The sequence below is a fragment of the Musca vetustissima genome, unplaced genomic scaffold, assembly GCF_032173495.1.
Source record: "Musca vetustissima isolate MV318-11 ecotype Yass unplaced genomic scaffold, APGP_CSIRO_Mvet_v1 utg5354, whole genome shotgun sequence".
NCBI classification, from domain to species: Eukaryota; Metazoa; Arthropoda; class Insecta; order Diptera; family Muscidae; genus Musca; species Musca vetustissima.
Window position 1 is genome coordinate 35,232 of NW_026874964.1, and position 23,831 is coordinate 59,062.

General features: G+C 33.4%; 5 protein-coding genes across 6 annotated transcripts; 2 read left to right on the forward strand and 3 right to left on the reverse strand.

Annotated features, from left to right (window-relative positions):
- Positions 1-527: 527 nt before the first annotated feature.
- LOC133337477 (probable protein phosphatase CG10417) lies at positions 528-3,566 on the forward strand. Its single transcript, XM_061545697.1, has 6 exons — positions 528-688; positions 830-1,391; positions 1,842-1,928; positions 1,983-2,351; positions 2,418-2,869; positions 2,934-3,566. Exons 1-6 carry the CDS (start codon positions 578-580, stop codon positions 3,564-3,566), a joined length of 2,214 nt encoding a protein of 737 aa, XP_061401681.1. The 5' UTR covers positions 528-577.
- A 2,942-nt stretch (positions 3,567-6,508) lies between these two features.
- On the reverse strand, positions 6,509-9,122 carry LOC133337478 (SET and MYND domain-containing protein 4). Its single transcript, XM_061545698.1, has 5 exons — positions 8,443-9,122; positions 7,900-8,379; positions 7,257-7,797; positions 6,856-7,186; positions 6,509-6,777 (listed from the first exon to the last, which is right to left on the reverse strand). Exons 1-5 carry the CDS (start codon positions 9,120-9,122, stop codon positions 6,509-6,511), a joined length of 2,301 nt encoding a protein of 766 aa, XP_061401682.1.
- Positions 9,123-10,838: 1,716 nt separating this feature from the next.
- LOC133337480 (snRNA-activating protein complex subunit 3) lies at positions 10,839-12,149 on the reverse strand. Its single transcript, XM_061545699.1, has one exon. It carries the CDS (start codon positions 12,147-12,149, stop codon positions 10,839-10,841), a length of 1,311 nt encoding a protein of 436 aa, XP_061401683.1.
- Positions 12,150-12,824: 675 nt separating this feature from the next.
- LOC133337485 (uncharacterized) lies at positions 12,825-14,417 on the reverse strand. The gene is made up of 2 exons (XM_061545706.1): positions 14,255-14,417; positions 12,825-13,144 (listed from the first exon to the last, which is right to left on the reverse strand). The coding sequence occupies exons 1-2, from the start codon at positions 14,415-14,417 to the stop codon at positions 12,825-12,827; spliced, it is 483 nt and encodes a 160-aa protein (XP_061401690.1).
- A 656-nt stretch (positions 14,418-15,073) lies between these two features.
- On the forward strand, positions 15,074-20,629 carry LOC133337484 (polyadenylate-binding protein 2). 2 transcript variants are annotated; one of them, XM_061545704.1, is made up of 5 exons: positions 15,074-15,173; positions 17,767-18,165; positions 18,245-18,384; positions 18,479-18,546; positions 20,541-20,629. In XM_061545704.1, exons 1-4 carry the CDS (start codon positions 15,081-15,083, stop codon positions 18,519-18,521), a joined length of 675 nt encoding a protein of 224 aa, XP_061401688.1. In that variant the 5' UTR covers positions 15,074-15,080; the 3' UTR covers positions 18,522-18,546; positions 20,541-20,629. The 2 variants fall into 2 exon arrangements, with proteins under 2 accessions (XP_061401688.1, XP_061401689.1); XM_061545705.1 differs by having other exon boundaries at positions 18,482-18,546.
- Positions 20,630-23,831: the final 3,202 nt, after the last annotated feature.

Here is a 23,831-nt window from a genome sequence, read left to right on the forward strand (position 1 = left end):
CAACACCGGACTATAAGGAAAAAGATAAATTTAAGAAAGGTCAAAGATCTTGTGTCCATTAGGAAAAGAAAAATAAAAAACAGGCGTCGTATCGTGCGTGTACAGCAAAAAAAAAAGCAAAGCAAATTTTGATTGAAGCAGGAGGAGGAAAGGCAGCAAAACAGAATCGGAAAGAAATTTACGAGAAAATTTTTAGGCAAAATTTTGTCAAATAAATGCATATAGCTTCCGATTAAACGAAACACGTGAAACCGTTTAAGAGGAAAGAAAAAGTTTTTCCATTCGGATTTTCTGTAAATTTTGCCTAGATTGTCAATTATTACGCGCCGCATCGCCCTACAGTCTTTCAAAAGATACACAAAAACAAGCAGCAGCGGCGTTGGCAAACAGTGGAAAGAAGCAAAGCGGGGAATTCAGAGAATCGATTTTTGACCGGCTTGTGTGCGGTTTTTATTTTTCTTTTCTGGTGGGGTTTACGATACCGCATCACGAGTGTGTGCAGCAGGGTGGTGGTGTCTGTCGGTGTACATTGAAAGTATTACAGTGAAGACGACGGCAAAAATCAAAACAAAAAACAATGGGAGCTTACCTTTCACAGCCTAAAACGGACAAATTCTCCACAGATGAATTAAATGAATTTTTAATTGTGGGTGCCAGTTCAATGCAAGGATGGCGCAATAGTCAAGAGGTGAGTGGAATTGAGTCCTTAAAAAAACTAAGAATTAAAAAAAATTATGAGATTTTTTAGAAAAATTGGGTTTCAGGGGATCTAGTGGGGTTACCCTCAAGATTTATAAATTATAAAAATGTGTTTTTTTGTTTCTTTCAGGATGCTCACAATGCCATTTTGGATTTTGATAAGAATACAGCATTTTTTGCTGTATATGACGGCCATGGCGGTGCTGAGGTCTCAACATACTGTGCCGATAAATTACCAACATTTCTGAAAGAATTGGAAGCCTATAAAAATGGTAATTTTGAACAGGCCCTAAAAGATGCCTTCTTGGGTTTCGATCAAACCCTGTTGGAGCCAGCCGTCATTGAAATTCTTAAAGTGCTAGCCAGTGAGAAGAATAATACCGATGGTGATGATAGCGATGCTTTGGATGATGATGAAGATGAAAATCTGGTGGACTTAGTTGAAGATGGTAATTTACCATTAAATCAAGTAATGGAAAAATATACGGGTCATCCCGTATTTACGAAAAATGGAGTTCCATTTAATGTCGATGGAAATATGGGCAGTAATGATTCGAAATTGCAATCACCATATTTACGGGGTAGGAGAGCTGCAGCCATTATTGCTGATGCTACAAATAAAGCTGTATTGGATCCAGAGTCAAAGCCAGAGGGATCATCAACATCCAAGGCGGCATTAGAAGCTTTGCGAGGTGAGTAACTTAATCATGTCCGTAGTTTTCAAAGGAAAACTGGCAATTTTCTTTCAAATGTTTAAGAAAATCAACAGCCAGAATTTATTCAAAGTAATTGCAACGGCTGCTTTCTGCCTGACTTTTGACGTCTTGCCGTTATGTTGTGGAAAATGTCCAATATAGTCACATTTTTCGATATTACCCTATATAAATCTCAAGCCTATTTTAAAGAATTCATAGCCGATTTACCATACTTTGGAAATCATATTGAAGTCAATAGATTAGACGATGACTGACATTCATTTAGTCATCGTCTATCTATTGACTTCAATATGATTTCCAAAGTGGGGAAAATCGGTTATGAATTCTTTAAAATATGCGTGAGATTTATATAGGGGGGCAATATTTTCCAAAATCTTCTTTTTTCGACATCATATCAATGTTTGTTTTTCTTGGTTCTCTTTAAAGGTGAAGGACCCAGTACTTCAAAAGCAGCATTATCGACTGTCGACAAAATTAAATCTGAGGGAGATGCAACTGTTAGCAGCAGCAGCAGTAGCAGCAGCAACAGTACAAACAAAACAAACAGTGCCAGTGATGAAACTGAAGCTGCCGCTACCGCAGGTCCTTCATCAACAAAATCATCGAATGGAAATGCTACAGAATTGCCCGATTCATCTGCTGTCAAGGAAACTGAACAAAATGGCAGTGTCTCCTCTACGGAAACAAAATCAACTGCAGTCAAGGCAGTGAATGAAGTTGTTTCGGGCTCTTCGGATAGCACTAGTAGCAGCAGCAATACTACCACTAAACAAAATGGTAATGTGGAATCATCTTCGAATGCAGTGTCATCGCCCAGCAAAAAAGAAGCAAACAATGCATCATCGGATATAAGCTCAACTAGCAAAGAGCAAAAGGAAAAGAAAAATTCAACATTCTCAGATAATTCCGATGAGGAGGACGAGGAGGAGTTAGATGGTATGACATGTTTGTATTTAAATTTTATTATCTATTCCTTGTAATAATACATTTTTTTCGTTACAGCCAATGAAAGCAATGCCCGTCAAACTTTGGAATACTCGTCGGAAGAAGATTTGGGTGAAGAAGATACCACAGAGGATGAAGATGCCGATTACGATGATGACGATGAGGTCGATGATGAAGATGAGGATGCTGACGATGACATGGACGAAGAATCCCATTTGGCCAATGAACAATTCTGTGACAATATGATTGAAGAACCGGGCAAAGACAGTGGTTGTACTGCTGTGGTTGGTTTATTGCATGGTCGCGATTTATACGTGGCCAATGCTGGTGATTCCCGTTGTGTTGTCTGTCGCAATGGCAAAGCCATCGAAATGAGTTTGGATCACAAACCCGAAGACGACGAAGAATCGGCACGTATTGTAAAGGCTGGTGGCAGAGTTACTTTGGATGGCCGTGTTAATGGTGGCCTTAACTTGTCCCGAGCATTGGGTGATCATGCCTATAAAATGGTAAGACAATTACAATTTTGAATTGTTACTGAAAGAATATTGAAATATTGGGTCCACATTTTAGAATGCCGATTTGCCCGCCGAGGAACAAATGATTTCTGCATTACCCGATATAAAGAAATTAATTATATCACCGGAAGATGAATTCATGGTTCTGGCCTGTGATGGCATATGGAATTTTATGACCAGCGAGGAGGTTGTCAATTTTGTACGTCTTCGCCTTGGCGATGAAAACAAGAAAATGTCGGAAATTTGCGAAGAACTATTTGATGCTTGTTTGGCACCAGACACCATGGGCGATGGTACCGGTTGCGATAATATGACCGCCGTCATTGTACGCTTTAAACCGAAAATTTTGGATTTACCCACGAAAATTGATCCCAAAGAAACCGAAGATGTTCTGCTATTGGAACGGCAAAATGAGGTCGAATCTTCCACATCGCCGGAACAAAAGGCGCAAAAACGTTCTGCATCACCCACCACAGATGATTCCAATGAAGCTGAGAATAAAACCAAACGTTTGAAGACTGATAACAATAAAGAAGATGGCAATGTTACACAAACATCCTCTAGCATAACAACTACTACTACCACATCGTCGTCAAGTAATGCTGCCGATACACCGGATGAGGGTAGCGGCGACGCCACAAATAACAATGAAGTTGCATCTTCATCGAATGTGGTATCCTCAACGTAAAGTATTTCTTTTAGAACTATAAAAAAATACCACCTCCAACTCCCCTTAAAAAAACAACAACAAAACGCATACATATGTAAACTTCATTAACCACCCCCTCATATTTTTACTACCTATAACTTCATCATACATAATATTACTGCAATGAAAAAAAAAAACAAAACAAAACAAAAAGCAAAAACAAACAAACATCAGGCAAAAGTAATAAATGAACAAAGTCAATGATGATTTTGACTTTTTTATTTTTAAGTTGTTTGGAAATCCTAGCCTCCTCCTTTACACACACAGATGAACGTTTCCCACGTTAGGTTTTATGTTTATAAGAATTTTTTATAACACAACCAACACACACATCCAAGATAATAAATGCAACAGAAGAAAAGGCAAACATTAATAATAATTAAAAAATGGAAAGTCTTAATAATGACTTTTTTATTTTTAAGTTGTTGTTCAGAAATATTCTAGACACAAACCCCCTCCCCCGATTCCCCTTAAATACAAACACACACATACATAAACGTTTCCCACGTTAGGTTTTAAGTTTATAAGATAAATTTATAACACAACCAATATACATCCAAGATAATAAAAACCCCAACAAAACAAAAAATACAATGAAAACACACACAGTTTTTTGAACTTACAGCCTGTTTTTGTAAAATTCTAAACGAACGAATTCGAGTGACTTACGACCAAACTCCTTGGTTTTGAAAAATATGTCATTTATTTTTGTTTTGAATCAAAAAATATTTGTTTACATAAACAAAGGTTTGGTCGTAAGTCACTCGAATTCGTTCGTTTTGAATTTTACAAAAACAGGCAGTTATTTTCATACCAATTAAGACAGTCTAAAATCTTACTAAACAAAATGCAAGCAAGCAAGGACATTAAATAGCATAAGGATTACAAAATAATAAAAAAAAGTAAACACACAATGCGTTCTTCTTTCTTTTTTTAATTTTTATTCTGTTATATTTTAGTTGCAAAAATATATTTTACTTCCCTTATATATTTCTAGTTTTTTCTTATTTTTGTTTTATTGAGTAGCCGCCATTTTATACAAAAGTAGAAGCTCAAAGAGTCCTACTTTATATTTCTGAAAAAAATAAAATACTATTATTTTCTCTCAATTTCCAAAAAAATATGTAAACAATAATTTCCAAAGGAATTTCATTATTTGTATACGCAAGTGTTTTTACATATCTGCAGGCATTTACCAACAAAATTAAAAACTATTGAATTTCTTGATGCCGCCTATTCAATTGTTAATAAATAAGTATTTTTATTTCTTTGCAATTTTTTACAAAATAAATTAACATTCATACTACACACACATACACCTTTACATACAATACCCCCCATATACAGCAGTATAATAATAATTATAAAAAAAAAAACGACTACAACAACAGCAGTTCTATTATTAAAGAAAAATATTAAATAAATGCTATAAAATCCAACGGATAAATCACATTAAACTGTTGTTTTTCTTTTTATGCATCAAAAGAGGTAAAAGTTTATAAGGAAAAAGGTATCCTTACTTAGTCCTAAGCCAAATAAAATGTTTGGTATTGTGGTATTTGTTCCACTTAGGCAAATAGGAGCTCTTCTGTGAGAGCCAAATAAATAGCTCGATACAATCCAAGATCACCGGAAAAAAGACCACTCAATGCTTACAACATTTTTAATTGGTTAATGCAGAGGACATACGAAATTCCGCCCTTAAAAAATTATGAAAACAATTGTTTATAAATGGTCTGTTCACGTACTGTTAAAATCTACTACATTTTACTACGATAACGAATTTTCCTTGATTATATCGAAGAAAATAGTAAAATCTAGTAGATTTCAGGACTGAAAATGTTTTTTTTTTTTTTTTGTAAATATTCAGGTCTAAATATTGTGAAAAATGTTTTTCTAAGAACGCATGCTTTGAAATTTTTATAAAATTCACGCGTAGCACAATATATTTGTATAAAGATCCGACTTTATTTTTTATTTTTATAAAAATTCACGCCTTGATTTTCTTTTGAAAATATATTTTATAAAAATCGACGTTTTGAAAATAAAAAAACATGTTAAAGGAAAAAATCGACGCCTTGATATATTTTAAAAATTATTTTTATAAAAATCAGTTTGACTTTGACGTTTAATTTAAGTAGACGCTTTTCCTTTACAAATTAAAAAACTTTATCCCTGATGATGATTGTCGATGACAATCGAAATATTGGAAGAATAAAAACAAAATAAAACAAAAACAAAAGTTTTTCATTGACCTTTAGCCGAAACATCATCAAAACATTAACAATTTGTCAGGTCAACTATAAATATCAACAGGAAAAATCGACGATCTAAAAACGTTTTAAGTCTTAAAATTTTTTAGTTTTTTTTTATAAAAATCCACTACTTGAAAAATTTTAAATTTTTACATGAAAATATTTCTTTTAAAAATCCAAGCCTTAAAAATTTACATTATATAAACCGAAAAAAATATTGCTACAAAAAAAAAACGCACTTCTTAAAAACTGAAAAAATATGTCCATATTTTATTCTTAAAAATATTTTTATTAATATCCACCCTATGAAAAATGTTGAAAATATTTCAAAATTCGCCCATGAAAATTTTTGAAAAAAAAACTTGTTATAAATTCTTATTTTTAAAAATAATTTTTCCTCTTGCAGAGAAAGTTCTCTTTTTGAAAGACACCATGAACGATTTTTAATTTCCCTTTTAAAGAAGACAGCAAATTAAAGAGCAATATTTTCTAATTTTTATTAATTTATGAAGTAAGAAAAGCAGAAGATATTACGTTAAGATTATATCATACTAATTAATACATAGTATTATTATTTTTATATTTTTGTCTAGAGAAGAAAAAAAAAAACAATATTAAGATTTAATAGCATCACATGCAGTAATAACACAACAACAATTGAGATTATTATATATCATCTTTTTTGATATAATCATTATAATAATTAAGAAATATTTCTTTAGTTTGATCCGATATAATGCTTAGAGCAAATAATGTTTCTTCTTTTTCAGTTGCGGTCAACTTGTATTTTCCCATAGCAGCCATATCCCATAAATATATCATTTCGGCCACATATTCAATCGAATTAACCGATGATTGATGTTTGGTGCATGCCAGTAGATATTTTGTCATATCGATTAATTCTGTATAGTCCTGATCATGCAATGGTACACCAACTGAAACGCAAAAATTATACAAAGGAAGATTATTTTCAATTGCTTAGAAGAATTGGGAAGGAAAGTGGTAATTCTTACAATATGGTAATTTAAACCATTCGGCACAAAACTTTAATGCCACATACACACGAACATCATTAAGTCCGATGAACGTATTTTCTAGAGATTTAAATATTTGATACAGACGGCGTCTGGTCCCACTCTGACGTACTTTATCCAATAAACCTTTTATCTCATGATACCAATCGAGACGTTGTTCACAACCACATTTTGTACAAAATATTGTTATATCATTTACCGAACCCTCATCGGTATTCTGCCACCAATTCAATGAACGTCTTTGGGGAATAATAGGAATAAATATTTCACGACAGTCTTTATTATCACAACGGTAGCGATGATATTGATTCTGTAATTTGAACACAATTTTACTTTAATATATATATTTTTTATAAATATTTTCATTTTTTAGTACTTACAAAATCAGCATCTTCATTTGGCTGCGAACAATTTTCACATTTACAATCAAAATTATAGGTAGATTTCAAACGCTGCTGTCTGGCTTCACGCTTCACCTTGCGATAGTCCAAATCATAGCAATTTGTAATTTCATCACCTGGCCTTAAATCACGCAGAGCAAATGTACTAATATAGCGACCGGAAAATTTCGGTTGAAATGATTGGACACAGGAATGATTGCAAATACTCAAATAGGGTAAATTAATTGCAGCAACATCTTCATAGTTGCTGAAGGTGTGCAAATAGCCACGTTTCAAATGGCCCGGTTTCAGCCATATGCGATCGTTAAGTAAATAAAATTCGGTTTTTGTAAAATATAAGGGCTTGGAAATAATTGTCGTTAACATATGGGCATTTGATATTAATTGGCCGACATGTCGTAGAATCAGCGTACCCACCAACAGCTCCCAATTGCATTTGGAGTTATGTTCCTTTAGTTCATCAAAAAATTTCGTATAATGTTTTAAATATACAACCAAGAGATAGGAGATCAATGCGAACCTTGAATAAAAAAAAAACATATTCAATTAGTAATTTGTTTTAATTATTCTTGGCAGGATTTGTAATATCCTAAATAATGATTAGTTCTTTATTTAAACTCACCACTTAATATCCATAATGGTCATAATATCCAAATTGGAAATCATCCGCAAAGATTCAGCATAGAGCTTAAGACTATTTTCATAAATATCTCCACCTTTTGTCAGTGATTGCCATATTTCGGCATCAGTTGTTTTGCTTTTCAATTCGTCAACAATGGTAAATAGGCCATCGTCCAAAATCGTTCTTAAAGCTAAATGAGCAATACCAGCATTGGCAAATAATTGAAAGCGATATCCAGCGCATTCATATCTATGAATATTTTCATGTTCGTTTTGGCATTTGAGGGAGCAGTAGACAACACGTCCACGGCAATTGAAACAGGGATAGGGTATAAAACCAGTTATGGCACACTGATGACAAATCCGCCGTCCATCACCCACTGGGGTAAATGCCGGAGCTCTTTCGCGAAAGATAAGCTGATCCTTTGGTATAAACTTTTTGGCTTTCATAATGCGTCCTAAATCGGTGCCGGTATCAATGCTGTAATTATAAAAAAATACGTTTGAATATCTTTCAAAAGCATAACTATCGTACTCTACTTACATTTCCTGTGAATCTCTGGTTGACTTTGTTTCCTCCTGCTCCACCTTTGGCGACTCTTTCTCATCAGCACCTTCCAATTTCTGTAGAGATTCTTGAAATTCTTTGAACTGCTTTTGGAAGCTGTCATTTAACGACATCCCCTCCAATTCCAAAAGGTGTCTCTTTAACGCCTCGGCATCATTTAGCTTTACCGAACAGTAAGCTTGTCGCATTATTATCTTATGGCGCATTGCCGTCGGATAGCCCATCTTAAGAGCACAAACACAGTCATCATAAGCCTGCCCATAATAGCCAAATGCCTGTAATGCCATTGCCCTATTTGCAAATCCTAAAGCTATTTCTTCACAACCTTTACAATCGAGAGCCGCAAATATGGCATCATTGTAGAGACGACATGCTCCCAGAATGTTTCTATTGTTCTTAGCGTTAAAAAATATATTTCCTTGTTTCCTCAATTCTTGGGATTCCTCCAGACGTTCTGAGTCATCTTTCAGTGAAAATTCCGTGTCCTCATTTTGTTCCAATAACTTGATCCATTGCAACGAGGTATCCTCACAATATCGTTGTAACTTTGGTGGTAGTTCGAAGAGATGACGCATTGTTTCGAATTCATTTTCATATTTTTCCAAGCGTATGAACACGCTCTGGGAGGAAAACAAGGAACACAAACTGGAATCCATGGAGGAGGATTCGTATAGTAACGAACTAGTTCAAAAGGAAGAATTCCGGGGAATGAACCAAACAGAACCAATTCTAGGTCAGTCGTTGTTCAGGTTCAAAATATGCCTTGCGCAGTTTAATGATAAGGTCCACCATGCGTTCAAAATGCGGAGAAAATATAGAAGACAGCGGAATTGCCCGTAAATTTTAAATGCATTACACACAACCTTGGATAATATTTTAGAGGGAACGCGCTAAACCTTTCCGTTGGAAATATTCTCTAGTTGGAATTTTGTGAACTAGTACTCTCTTCTGCATTATGTCAGTTTACACATACGCAACGATGCATGCATTCACTGCCAATAGTTTGGAAAATGTTATTAGCTGTGTCTGGTTACTTTTGCAGTAATATTTACTCAGTAAGTTTTTTAGAAAGTAAGCCGGGTTTTTCTCTTTTGCTATAATACTGAGAAATGTAAACATACAACATCAAGTAATATTTTGCAAAATATCACGTAATTGCACTAAAAATGCTTCAAATTTATGTTTTAAAGAATGAAATTCGGAAAATAAAAAATATTTTTGAACTTTGGTCAAAAATTTAAAATTAACGACTGATTGAAATACATCGTGCTGGATAAATCTTAGAAATTTAGGCTACGTTTAGATTTACTTTAAATCTTAGAAATTTAGGCTACGTTTAGATTTACTTTAAAGTAAACAGACAATATCCAGTAGTATTTGACAACAATGTTTACCAAATATCGAGTAAAGAGACACAGTTATTATAAACTTATAGTGGAGACGATGGAAATGTGCAAAAACGAGTATGAATTTGATCAGCCTTATACTGGACATTAATTCACCGTGAATTTGTTCGCTCTCCGCTTTAAAGTTATTCTGAACCAGAACTCGAAGTGCATTTTTTCGCATTTTCACTTTCACCTTATTCGCTCTCAGAACACTATTCTTAATTCATTTTTTTTTATTTTTCAAATTTGTTGTTTCTCCTTTTAACATATTTGTGTGTATTACCTATGAATTTAAATAGAAAAAAATTATTCTCTTTCTCCTGAATATAGTCAGAACCCATAGCTATTAACTTTTCATTCATGTTTTCCATTTTTTCTGAAATTTTTGTTGTTTTTAATACATTTTTATATTTTCTATATTCAAATGTCACATATTGTCACATACATATTTGGAGAATTTTTTATTTGAGTTTCCCCACATTTGTTTCTTGTTTTGTACGCTCATTAGAATCAAGGGAAAATAAATGCATTATGTAGAAAACAAAATGTACTTCCTGCTGCATATATAAAAACTATTCATCATTTTCAATTTTTTGAAAATTTTATAAATATTTTCATGCTGTCAAAATTACAGCCAAAGCCTTCAGGCAAACCTTTAATTATGTTTATAAATTCAAAACAAAAATAAATGGCATATTTTTACAAAATGCATACAAAAACAGGCTGTTGATTTATTTGCTTAATTCTCTAATTAAAGGATAAATTTCTTGGTTATTCAGAGAGTGATTCGAATTGAACAATTTTTTCAGACATTTTTGTATGGGGAACTAAGTAATTACTTTATAATTAAGGGTCGAACAACGAATGAGAGAGCGAACGACGCTCGTCTGTACATGGCATAAAAAAATATTAATATTTTTGTGAAAATTTTCGAGATTTTTATTACTACTTTTATTATGTATTAAAATTTGTGTCCTTTATAAATTATTTTTCTTCCTTTAACTTTACTACTTCCTCTTTGACGATTACATCATTTTCCATATCTCCTGCTTCATCGGAATCATTCAATATACTATCCATAGCATTTGCCTCCACCTCATCCTCATTGTCGTCATCAGTGTTCGTTTCCGAAACGTAACTTTCTTCTGTGCGATCCGCAGCATTAAGCGTCTCATCGTCATTTAAACGATATGCGCGAAATTCTCCAACTTTTTTACCATCTATATAATAGTATGACATAAAACATTTACGGCATAAATATGCCGGATCATTTAGCAGACGATTGCTGCCCTCCACAACAAATACATAATTTACTTTACTACAGATTTGACATGCTCGTGCTGTAAAACGATTCACCGACTTCATGTGAGGATAATTATGCAGCTCGAGAAGCTGTTTCGCCGGATTTGTGATAACTTCCAATTGCGAGAAGACAAAAACATGTTCACAATTGCCATGATGTTGATAGAGTTGTGGAAATCCCATACTTGCTGTTAAATCAATCATGCGAGTATCTTCCATTCGTGCTACTTTGAAATCTAAACTGCTTAAACCTTTTGCCTTTTTAGCCCAATTTCGTACATTTTCCGAGTAATCGGCATTTAAGGGATTCCGTTTGTCATTATAAAATGTATCAGTTATAAAAAAATATCCTGGATCGGTTTCTTTTGTTGGTAAAGGTGCTTCGGGATTTTCACTGATATCAAAGAAACGTTTATTATTGCAAGTACAAGAGATTTTGTCTCTTAATTCGCTTAACAAATTTGATCCCAGACATTCAACTTCTTGTGAAAAAACAGGACGTTCGATTGTGCGACCGGCGTGTGTAACACGTGCTGGTCTATATAGGCGTATAGTAATTTTAAGTTCTTGATCTGGTTGTAGATCAATGGAATTGGATACATTATCTTTTAGTGGCACCCAAAAGTTATAATATAACTCTGGACATCTCTTAAACGGATTAGTATATTTTCTCGGTTGTTTACATTTCATGGCCGTTGTATATGATTTCAAGGTTATTTCTTTTATCACTGCATTTAAATTTAACACACGTTTTATCTCTGAAAATCCTGGTATAAATTCGGCAATTCTAGCATCATCTTCATGTTCTAAATTTTCCAATGAACATTCTTCCTCGATTGTTTTGAAACGTTCATCGTTCAGATTTAAAATTTTTTGTAAATCAACATCTTCAGGTGGTAACGTATATGATCCTTGAAACATTTTCTTATAATCTGAGAGGAATTTCTTAAAATATAATGGTGGTAACATTGCCTGGCCAAGTATTTCCTCCATTGTGATTTAAATGCTGTAAATAAAAATAAAGTAATTGTGTCATAACTCTTACATAGGTGGAATGACATTTATTTTACTACAGACTAAAATATCAGTTGCAATGAAACTTGTTATCATGATACAATACCAAGGAGTAGAATATTCTATAAATGGTAAAAATATCGAAAATTTTCAAAAAAAAAAGGCTGTAGCATGTGACGTAATGCCTGTTCTTTGACCCGCAAGAATTTAAATTTTTACAACGATAACAATTGGTATGTTCCCGTAGTGCAAGAATCTTCTACTTTTTACTTCGTTAATGTATTTTTCTTTATGATATCGAAAAAAAATTGTAAAATCTAGTAGATTCTTGCAGTACGGAAACAGACCAAATATGGACAAAATTTAGTAGATTCGTGTAGTTTAAGAATCCAATACAGTGTTGCATTTTTCAAAGTAAATTCTCGTACTCAAAAGGTGGTAAAACTTGTAAAATTTATAATGGGAAATCGAAAACCATTTTGATTAATTAAAGATTCTTGCAGGCTGTGCAACAGAACAGTAGCGAAAAACTACTCCCTTAAACAGAAATTTTCAAAACATTTGCGAAAAACATATAAAAACACACCACAGTAGCTGAAGATTTAGGCAACATTTATTTGTACTATTCTTTTATTCACAAATTCATTCATAATATCAAAATAGATCCTTCTCCTTCCACTGCGGATCATTGACATTTGGAAATTGTTTAATAGCTTCATCATAATTTATATTTAATTTCATATTTGGTTCTTCTGCTGTCGTCTCAGTTGCTGTTTCAGTTTCAGCATCGGCCATTTGTTGATCGGTCTCTTTTAAACTTTCAACATACATACGTTCGAAATTAATTACTTTATTTGTCATTCCAAAAATCTTGTACTTCTGACGGCAAGTAGCATCGAATAGTGGATCTTCAGGTGGAGCATCATTATCCTTTTCGAAAAATACATCTGTACCCATAACAAAGTCGTATGTACCTAATTGAAGAAGAAATGTGTGTTTTTAGAATAGAAACCATGTAATCTTCAAATTGTATACGTTCACATTATCATGATTAATGGTGGATTTACATCGAACAGAAATATATTACAAACATCGTAATTTAATTTAGGATTGCACATACAAATTTTAATGAATTTCGTCGTCCTTACAAAAATTATATTTTTTCTCTTAAAACGTGTTCGTTTAATATATATTTGTGTTTTTGCAATAAAAAAGACTTTCTCTGATTTTCAATTAAGCGGTTTTTCTTTTAAGCGAAGTAAAGTGTTGAAAATTCATCCGAAATATTAATTTAAAATTTTTAGTTTCAATTAACCGATTTTTTCAATAAACCGGCGTTCACTTATCCGAATTCGACTGTAAATGTATTGTAACTGCCTAACATGTCGTTTACAAGAAACTATTTTTGGAATGGAATTGACATTGAAACCCACTGGGTTAACGAAATCCGGTTAAATGTAAACGTACTATTACACTCTAATATTTCTCAATTTAGACTACGTTTAGACTACTAAATCCACTCGATCTCAATTTAATTTTAATTTAATTTGTCTTTATTTACTTTGTAATTCCATTACGTATACGTCTTATATCGCTACTCTAAAACAAATCTTATAAATATAATAAATATTTTATGTGGACTTTTATATTAAACGTCATTTATTTGATGCATAATTAATGGAATTGTCAATCTGACAAAACAGCGTTAAAATAAATCTAACATAAGAGGCCCTAGAAATATTCAACTAAATTATACGCTCTACGTCGATACTTAATTTTTGAATATTCACATGGCACAATGAATTGGTAGTCCATTTAGAGCAGCTGATGTCTTGATTAACTGTCAAAGTGGTCAATTTTACTTGAATTCGATGTGCAATGCTGCCAAATTTTTGAAATATTATAAGGAAAAATTTGACAGATAATCGAGACAAAAGAAGGTTTTTGTTTTGATACATCACCTTATTATTGCATCATGAATATGCATTTCTTTTGATTGTGTTTTATTAAAACATGTGCTGCATTTAATCATGACAATGTAAACATACCCAAAAAACAATTATTTTACATTTAATTATACAAACCTTTAAATATATTGCCATTTATTTCTGCCACTGGATTCTTCGTTTCAATTCCAATTATTTTTATGGCTGAATTTTCATCTGATAATTCTTTTGGTAAGATTTGATTTTTAAAATCAGCAAACACTAAATATTCTTCTTCTTCGTAATCAGAATCGTCACTCATTTTAAATGGTTACTTTAAACACACACACGCACTATATTTAGTTTCCACTGTACACAGAGTTGTATTTACGGCTATGAAACACTAAAGAAAAACAAACTGTCAAAGCAAACAGCCAAAAAGAGAAAACGAGATTATTTTACGTTTGTGTGCGTTTGTCGTTGGAAAGGCGGAATAAGTTTTTTGTAGGGTAAAGTAAATACAAATAAGTTAATAAACGGCAATTGACTGTATAAATATTAAATAATATATTTTTAAAATCCACAACTTACCTTTTGTGTTCGATTTTGTGTAATATATATGTATTACTTTATTATTCCCAGCTAATGTAACTTGTGTTTTTCTTTCTTTCTCTTTACCACACAGTTTTTATTGTTGCCAACCTTCACAAACGTCAATCAGCACAAACATCATTACCACCACCAGCACACTACTACTACACCACCATTTTGGAAATAGCGTGTAGAATAGAAAAAAAAGACTTAACAAGGAGAAGAAGAAATACGTGCAGAAGACGTGACGAAAAAAAAGTACAACGTCATTTGTAATAAAACAGAAAAAGGAAAGACGACAGGGGACGCGCCGCTCAACATAAATTTAGTAAAAATACTAACCCCTTTTCTTTCGAAAAAAAAGTAAATTTAACAAACACAAAAACTAGCAAAAATGGCTGATGAAGATTTATCCTTGAATGAAGACCAACTTTTGGAGAATTTGGATGAGGCTAATGGCGAAAATGAATCGGAACTAATAAACGAGGTAAGAGAGTTGGAAAAATGGCAGATGAAAAAAAACTAGTTCTTAATAAACACCAAGCAAAAAAAGTCGGTTGACAGAGCAAGAAGGATGATGGTAGCATCAGTAACTATCATCGTCCTCACACTCACACATGGCAGAAGAAGAACAAGAACAGAAGAAGGAAGAAACGAAACAAGTTTAAGCTGTAGGAGGAAGAAAAAAGGCAACGCTTTTTGGCTCTGCTTTTTTACGTATCCGACAAATGGATGTATCTGTTGTGTGTGAACTTTTCCGTTTTTTTGTTTTTGGGAGTTACCAGATGACTAGTTGTTGCTTTTTCATAGCCATCTTCTGAGATGAATGAAAATATGTTTGCAGGCGGGTTTTTTCTGGTTCATGCATGCATTGATTGCTGCTGTCATCAAATGTGCGTCGTCGTCGTGTTCCAACGAAAATGAGGTTAGGTTTTTCTTTGAGAAAAAAATGGCGGGAGATTGTTAATGATAGAAATTTGATTTAGGTCAAAACCAAACAGAATTGTTGTTGTATTTTTGTATACATGCGTATATATTTTTGATAATTTTATTGATAAGAAACTAAAGATGCTTGGGAGGTCTATTAGTTGGTTTTTCTTTGTAAAATCATTAGACTAGGAGTTTATCCTGAGTTTTACGTAAATAAATTCAGGATAAACTCTTAGGATAAATGTGTTATAGTCGGGGAATCGTTCCCCTGTTCACGAAAATATATGACATTTATGGGGAAAGTCCATACTTCCCGAGATGTGGAGAAGTCCCGAGGTCTGCATATAACAATTTTTTACCTGTCCATAGAAAGTCTTACATCCGCGGCCTAAGGCCAAAATTTGCACCTGCCCATAGTATAAAGTCTTAAATCCACGTCCGAAGTCCGGCTACTTGGAAAAAATATAACGTAAAAAGGAATTGGAATCGCTTAGTTGAAATTTCCACCTGTCCGTAGGAAAAAATATATTGTGAAAAATATATTGTGAAAAGCAATTGGGGTCGCGTAGCCGAAATTTGCACCTGTCTATAGTGGAAAGTCTTAAATCTCCGGCTGAACGCCGGCTACTTGGTAAAATCTATAATTTGAAAAGGAATTGGAATCGCGTAGCCTAAATTTGTAAAAGTTAATAGGAGATTGTTGTAAATCCTCGGCAGAAGGTCGGCTACTTGGAAAAGAATATTTAAAAAAGAATCGAAATCGCGTAGCCGAAATTTACACCTGTCCATAGGAGAAAGTCTAAAATCCCCATCCAAAGGCCGGCTACTTAGAAAAAAAATTATTTTAAAATAAAATTTTGATCTGTAGTCAAACTTTGAACCTGTTTATAGAAGAAAGTTTAAAAATCCCAGCCGAAGGCCGTCTTTGTTGAACTAAAATGAGTTTAATGTGAAAGCATATTGTGTACCCATATTCCCTTCATCGGCATTTTGGTGAAGTTATAAAAATATTAATTTTCGAAACTTTCAAGACAAGGAAGTATGAACATCCCCCATAAATGTTATATATTTTCGTTATCAGGGGGACGAGATCTACCCGTCACAAAAATTGAGATAAGACCCTAAACTCAATTTGTTCCATAGTTCCTCCTATGGATAGATAACATCAGTTGCTATGGGCCATGATCTAATTTTAAAGGAAAAGCTTTCGAATTTTAGAACTCAATTCATTGTTCTAAAACTACTTCATTATCAAGATCTCAAGCGCTTCAAAATGATACCCAATTTTATGAGAAATAAAAAACGCGGCCGAATGCCGTCTATGTTGAACATTTTTTTTATTAAAATGAGTAGTTTAATGTGAAAGCATACTGTGTACCCATATTTCTTTCATCGGCATATTGGTGAAGTTATAAGAATATGAATTTTCGGAACTTTCAAGGCCCATATCTAGGGAAGTATGAACATCCGCCTAAAGTTATACATTTTCTTTTATTGTTATTAAAGAGGCCACTCCCATTCTCGGTGTTAAAAAATTAATTTCGTTTTTTGATTTTATTCGAATCTACACTAATTCAAAAATGCCCCAATTTCAAGTAAAAATCTCAAGAACTCTTGAAAATATAGCCGATTTATTGTGTCAGCATTAAGTAATCGCAAGAGTGATTCTGAAACTTGTCCATCATTGATTTCTTTCCCCAAAAATTGTGATTATTTTTCCCCCATATTAAATTGTGTTGTGTGGCAACATAACCGGAGATAAAGAGAGACGCCGACGCCACATGTCAAATATTACTGTTTTTGTATCTGTATGCTGTGTTTTTGCTGCTGCTGCTGCTGCGTTTTACTGGCTTGCATGCTGCTGCCTGACTGTTTTGTCGACATAAAACACAAGCCATTACGACCACCATACAAAAAAGCACAATTCCATTGTTCTTGTCTTCTTTGGTTTTGTGTTAGCATATATTTTTTATTTGAAACTTAACTTGCATCAAGATACTACCAACCGACCGACCGACATAAAGGGCGTGTGAATCATAAATATAGCCAACTTTTGTGGTCTTTGAACAATTTGTGTTTCTTGTTTTTTAAAAAAGAATTTAAGTTTTATTGTTGATTTTAATTGCTCATCCCTTATTGATTTGCAATAGGACGATACAAATATGCAAATTGATCCTGAATTGGAAGCTATTAAAGCTCGTGTCAAAGAAATGGAAGAAGAAGCTGAAAAAATCAAACAAATGCAAACAGAGGTAGATAAACAAATGGCTGGCTCGACCACAGGTTTGGCAACGGTGCCATTATCGCTGGAAGAAAAACAGGAAATCGATACACGTTCTGTGTATGTGGGCAATGTGGATTATGGCGCCTCAGCCGAAGAATTGGAAGCACATTTCCATGGCTGTGGTACAATAAATCGTGTTACAATTTTATGTAATAAGGCCGATGGGCATCCCAAGGGATTTGCATACATTGAATTTGGTTCCAAAGAATTTGTTGAGACTGCATTGGCCATGAATGAGACACTGTTTCGTGGTCGTCAAATTAAGGTAAGATAAAATAATGCATTGATTTCTTGTTGTTGTCTATTAAATTATTGTATATTTGGTTTTACTCGCTTTGTTCCAGGTTATGTCTAAGCGTACTAACCGTCCCGGTTTGTCAACAACTAATCGTTTCCCCCGTGGCAGTTTTCGTGGTCGTGGTGGTTCGCGCATTTCCAGAGCCTGCTGTCACACAACTACCTTCCGTGGTGCACGTCGCCCCATGTAAGTAATCGATAACATATTTCTTTTTATTTTCGTTTTACTTCTTTTGTTTTTGTGGCACAAATTTCTTATGCATTTTTATCATTGGTTCCAGAAGAGGTTATCGTGGACGTGTCAATTATTATGCTCCTTACTGATTAATATTCTTACCTACTTTTAATGGTGAGTACATTTTGTTTTCAAATTGAAAATGCTTGTTATTTTTTGTTGTGCATGTGTTTTTTTGGAGACGGAAATCGAATATTCCAACATCAAAGTGTTTTATCAAGGAATGGGCATAGATTTTGTATTTATTCAAGGGACTATGTGTTGTATTGGCGACATGTTTAATAATGACAAGCCCCGATTAATACTCAGGAATGAAGAATAAGACTAAGAAAGAATTCCTTTATCACAAGGGGAGTTGCCAACCTCCTACTAGGCGCGCCTTCCCGGGTGGCGGATGGGAAAGAGGTCTCCATGATGTGCAGAGTGAAACTGACCTTGGTCTTCTAGGTCAACTTTTCCCTGCACTCCGTGGAAACCTTGGGGATCTTCGGATCCCCAGTGGACCGAAGTGGGGCGGGGTAGTGCCCTTAAATAAATTAACTACGATGAGTAAAAGAAACAAAAAGAATAAAGTTACGGTGCGGTAATCGTTGGTGAGGTCACAAGCCACTTGTCGTCAAGATCAAGGGATTGTGATCCGGCTGTTCTAGGTGTGGATGCCTTGACACCTGCAGCTGTATCTGTTACAAGTGCATCAATTCCAAATCCAAACGTTGACGGCTATTCTTTTGTCAAATGAGCATGTCAAGACTGATGAAAATCAGTCTCTGGCTGACAGGACTGTATTTCAGGGAGGGGACGACCTACACGGGAATCTAAACGCTATCCGCGATAGCAAAGTAAGGAACTCTTCGACTAGCTAAACAGACTGAAACCGCAAGAGCAATGTGGGGATACGCTTCCCGAAGAACTGCTTTCGATTTGTACGAAATTTTGCTTATGTACTGAATTAAACTTAGATCGACGTACGTGAAGTTTCGTGAAAATTGGTTCAGATTTAGATATAGCTCCCATATATACCTTCGTCCGATTTAATGTAAATGGTGTAACAAAGTCGTTATATATATTTCGATTTGCACGAAGTTGGGTATAGCGCACTGAATTAAGTCTAGAATGATGTGTGCTAAATTTTGTGAAAATCGGTTCAGATTTAAATATAGCTCCCATATATATTTTCGTCCGATTTAATAGAAATGGTGCACCAAAGTTCTTATATATCTTTCGATATGCACGAAATTTGTCATATAGTATTGAATTAAGCCTAGAAGATGTGTGTTAGGTTTCGTGAATATCGGTTCAGATTTAGATATAGCTTTCATATATATTTTCGTTCGATTTAAAGTAAATGGTGCGCCAAAGTTCATATACATCTTTCGTTCAGTTTCATGTCAATGTTCTTTCGAAAAGGCGACGTCTGTTAGGAGACTATGTATAATAATATACCTAAAGTGGTGAAGGGGGGTATTATATAGTAGGCCCAGTCCGAATTTTTCTACTTTCTGTATTGGTTTGAAATTGTATACGATATATAACAGAAAATAAATATCTGCCGGAGTAACACAACAAACGTACAACCAGAGTATGTTTTGGATCCAAATCATAATATAAGAAAGGCTGATTGTCCTCTATGTACCTTCTCCGAAGTTCTCTCTGTGTGATACTCCCAAATATGTTTAGTTGGTGGGGTATCATATCGTCAGTGTTGTACGATTTAGGCCCTTACCATTTACGTATTTTAGATTTTAAGGAGGGGAAATGAAATGAAATACTGGGACAATTTGTTCTGAAAATGTTGCATTCTTTTAGGCGTATTTAAACAAAGTGGTACGATAGGTCTCTATGATACGTTAAATTCAAATAATAATGTTTTTTATTACTAGTTGTATATATATGGAAATCAATTTTTAAAATAATAATTATGTTTATAAACAAAATCATTATGGTTGCACCACTTTTTTATTATTTTCAATTAATAGCAGCATTAAAAAAACATACATATATCCATAAAGCCACCTTCTCCTCCCCATCACCATTTAATAAACACCTCCATATATTATTTATGTTTATGTATTGAATTTCGTTTTCAACCAATATTAATTTGATTTCAGATTTTTTTTACAATATATAATGATTTCAAAAAACATTATATTGTTGCCATTCTTCAAAAAATATAAACAAAAAAATAAAACTGATCCGAATAATAAGCAAAAAAGAAAATCAATCGTATTTTAAATGTTGTGTATATGCCAAAAACAAAAAAAGATGGGACAAAATAAAGCCAAGAAGATAAAGATGCAAAAAAGAAAAAAATATATAAGAACACAAGAAGATGACAAACTCAACAAGACTCTACCAAAAAAATCTCTGAAAAAAGACCAAATGAAAAACATCCTACGTACTTCTTGCTAGAAAACAAAAAAATCTAAAACAAAAGATGAGCAACAACTTTATTTCAAAACAAATCCCAAAAAGTACAACCGATTTATATGAATGTGGCTAATAATGTTTTTTGAATGATCATCACTACCTATATACATATATACTGTAAATCCTTTTTATTTTAACCAAAAAAGAAAAATAAAAACAACTTACATTAAAAAAAGAAAAGAAACAACATCAGTAAGAAGAAAAAAAGAAGACCAAGAAAAAAATTCAAAAAAGCTGAAAAAATTAATGGAAAAGAAGGGACACGCAAAAAAAAGAACATATATACACACACTGAAAAAAAATGGATCAAAAAAGAGATTGAAAAAAAAAAAACCCAGATGAAAAAAAGATGTCAAGATGAGCCCTCACGAAAAAAATAAGAATACAAGAAGAACTAAACAAAAAAAGAATGAGAATGCTTGAAAAAAATAACAAAAGAAGAATATAAGATGACTAAGAAGAAAGAAGGCAAAAAATATGGAGAAAATAAAAAAAGAAGCAAGAGAGCACACCCATAAAAATATTGAACAAAATAAATTTTTATGAGAAAAACAAAAATAAGAAAAAAAAAACATTATACATTAATATAAAATCTAAATAAAAAGAGAAGCCAATTAAAACAAGAAATCATTATAATAATAGAAAAAGAAAAACAAAAAAGGAAAAACTAAATAATATAATTAAAATATTATGAAAAACAATTTATAATGTATTTTTATTTGGGTTATTTGGTTGTTTTTTTTTTAAGGAGGTTCATATTTTAATGAATGTAGGTAAGTATTTCAACTGACTATGGCTTATCAGATTAACAAGTGTGAATTTTTGAAGACTGTATTAAGGACTAGCAGAGCTTTAAACATGCGTGGCATGTGGAGAGAATATTTTTTTAAGGAATAATGTAGAAAATTTTTTCAAGGACAATCGTAGCAAAAACGTGGAGCATGAAGCTTGGCTTGTCAAAGATTTTTAAAGTATAATTTTAAAGGTCTGGCGTAGCTACAACTTACACCAAGAAGCGTAGATTCTACAAGGACTATCAGATCTACAAGCGTGGGTTATTTAAAGAATAATTTTCAAGTACTATTGATCTTCAAGAAAGGATTTTTTAAAGAATAGTTTTAAGGACTATCAGAACTTCAGGTACTAAAAATAACATTTTTAGTACTATCAAATCTTCAAGAGTGGATATTTTAAAGAATATTTTTCAAGCACTATCAGAAAAAAATTGTGAATTTTTAAATAATATTTTTCATGTATTGTCAGATCTTCAAGAATGGATTTTTTAAAGAATATTTTTCAAGGACAAACAAATGCTTGGGAGGGGTTTTTTAAAGAATATTTTTCAAGAACAAACAATGCTACAATGGTGGGGTTTTTTACAGAATATTTTTTAAGGACTACTAATTCTACAAGCGTGGAGTATTATAAAAAATATTTTTCAAGGACTATCTGTTCTACAAGCGCGGATTTCTTAAAGCATATTTTTTAGGACTATCAGAACTTGGATTTTTTAAATATTTTTTTTCAAGGACCATTAATTCTACAAGCTTGGGGGTTTTTTAAAACTATTTTCAAGAGTTATCTGCTAAACGAACACGGATTTCTTAAAGAATTCATGAGTGATTTTTTTTAAATAAATTTTATTTAAGTTTACCAGATCTTCAAGCGCGGATTCTTTAAATATATTTTTTTCAAGGACTATCAGTTCTAAAAGTGCGAATTTTTTAAAGAAACATTTTCAAGTACTATCAAGTCTACAAGCGCGGATTTTTTACAGAATATTTTTCAAGGATTCTTTAAATATATTTTTTTTCAAGGACTATCAGTTCTAAAAGTGCGAATTTTTTAAAGAAACATTTTCAAGCACTATCAAGTCTACAAGCGCGGATTTTTTTAAGAATATTTTTCAAGGACTATCAGTTCTACAAGCTCGGATGTCTTAAATAATATTTTTTCCAAGACTATCAGAGCTACAAAGTAGGATTTTTTAAAGAATATTTTCAAGTGCTATCAGATTTTTAGAGAATATTTTTCAGATCAACTTGGGTAAATGTTTAAGGACTATCAAAAGATTTTTAGATCAACAAATTTTTAGCGAGGACTAGAGACCAACAACTATGGATTTGTTTAATGACTAGCATTAAAGGACTATCAGGGGCATAACCATGTGTTTTTATAATCTTAGCCTTATGGAAAGGTTAGGGAAGTACGGTTGTTAGTAACAACCGTCCAATCGAATACTATTGTCCATAGTGATCATCCTTTAATTACGTAACTGACTTGTTACAGAACGGTTGTTCCATACGCCGAGCTCAAAAAAATTTCCAAGCTCGTCGGTCTTGTGCGCATCTCCTCCTATTTGAAAGACCACGTTTCAAGATGTTGTATTCTACTTGGTCTTTCCATCTAATTCGTGGCTTTCCCTTCTACGGGAACCATCAGTAGTATCGCTTTTATAAGCCTTTTGAGCTGGGCGAATGAATGAGAATATTCGCACAACATGGCCTAGTCACAGTAGTCGCTGCAGCTCAATTCGACTATGTGGATGTTCTCGTATAAATTGTAAAGCTCGTGGTTACCTCTCGTATGACCTTCCCCAACAGGTATTAAAGGGCTCCGAGAGGTCCTTTCCAACTTTAACTGCTGATCTTGTGCCAGTTAAAGTTATCCTGCATAGCCGAATTAATTTTGCAGGAATGCAAAACGCAGACATGGCTTTAAAGACCCCTGAACGGATATGGCTATCGAATGCGGCTTTATAGTCGACGAATAAGTGGAATGTGTCGATGTGTTTTTCATGGTTTTCCAGGATTTGGCGCAGAGTTAAAACCTGTTCAATGGTGCCAGTTCTGAAGCCGCATTGGTATGGTCCAATAATGTCTTCAGTCGTTCATACAGCACTTTATATGCATGGGAAGGAGACTTATTCCTCTATAGTTGGCACATATCGTCTTTTCTTCTTTTTTGTGCAC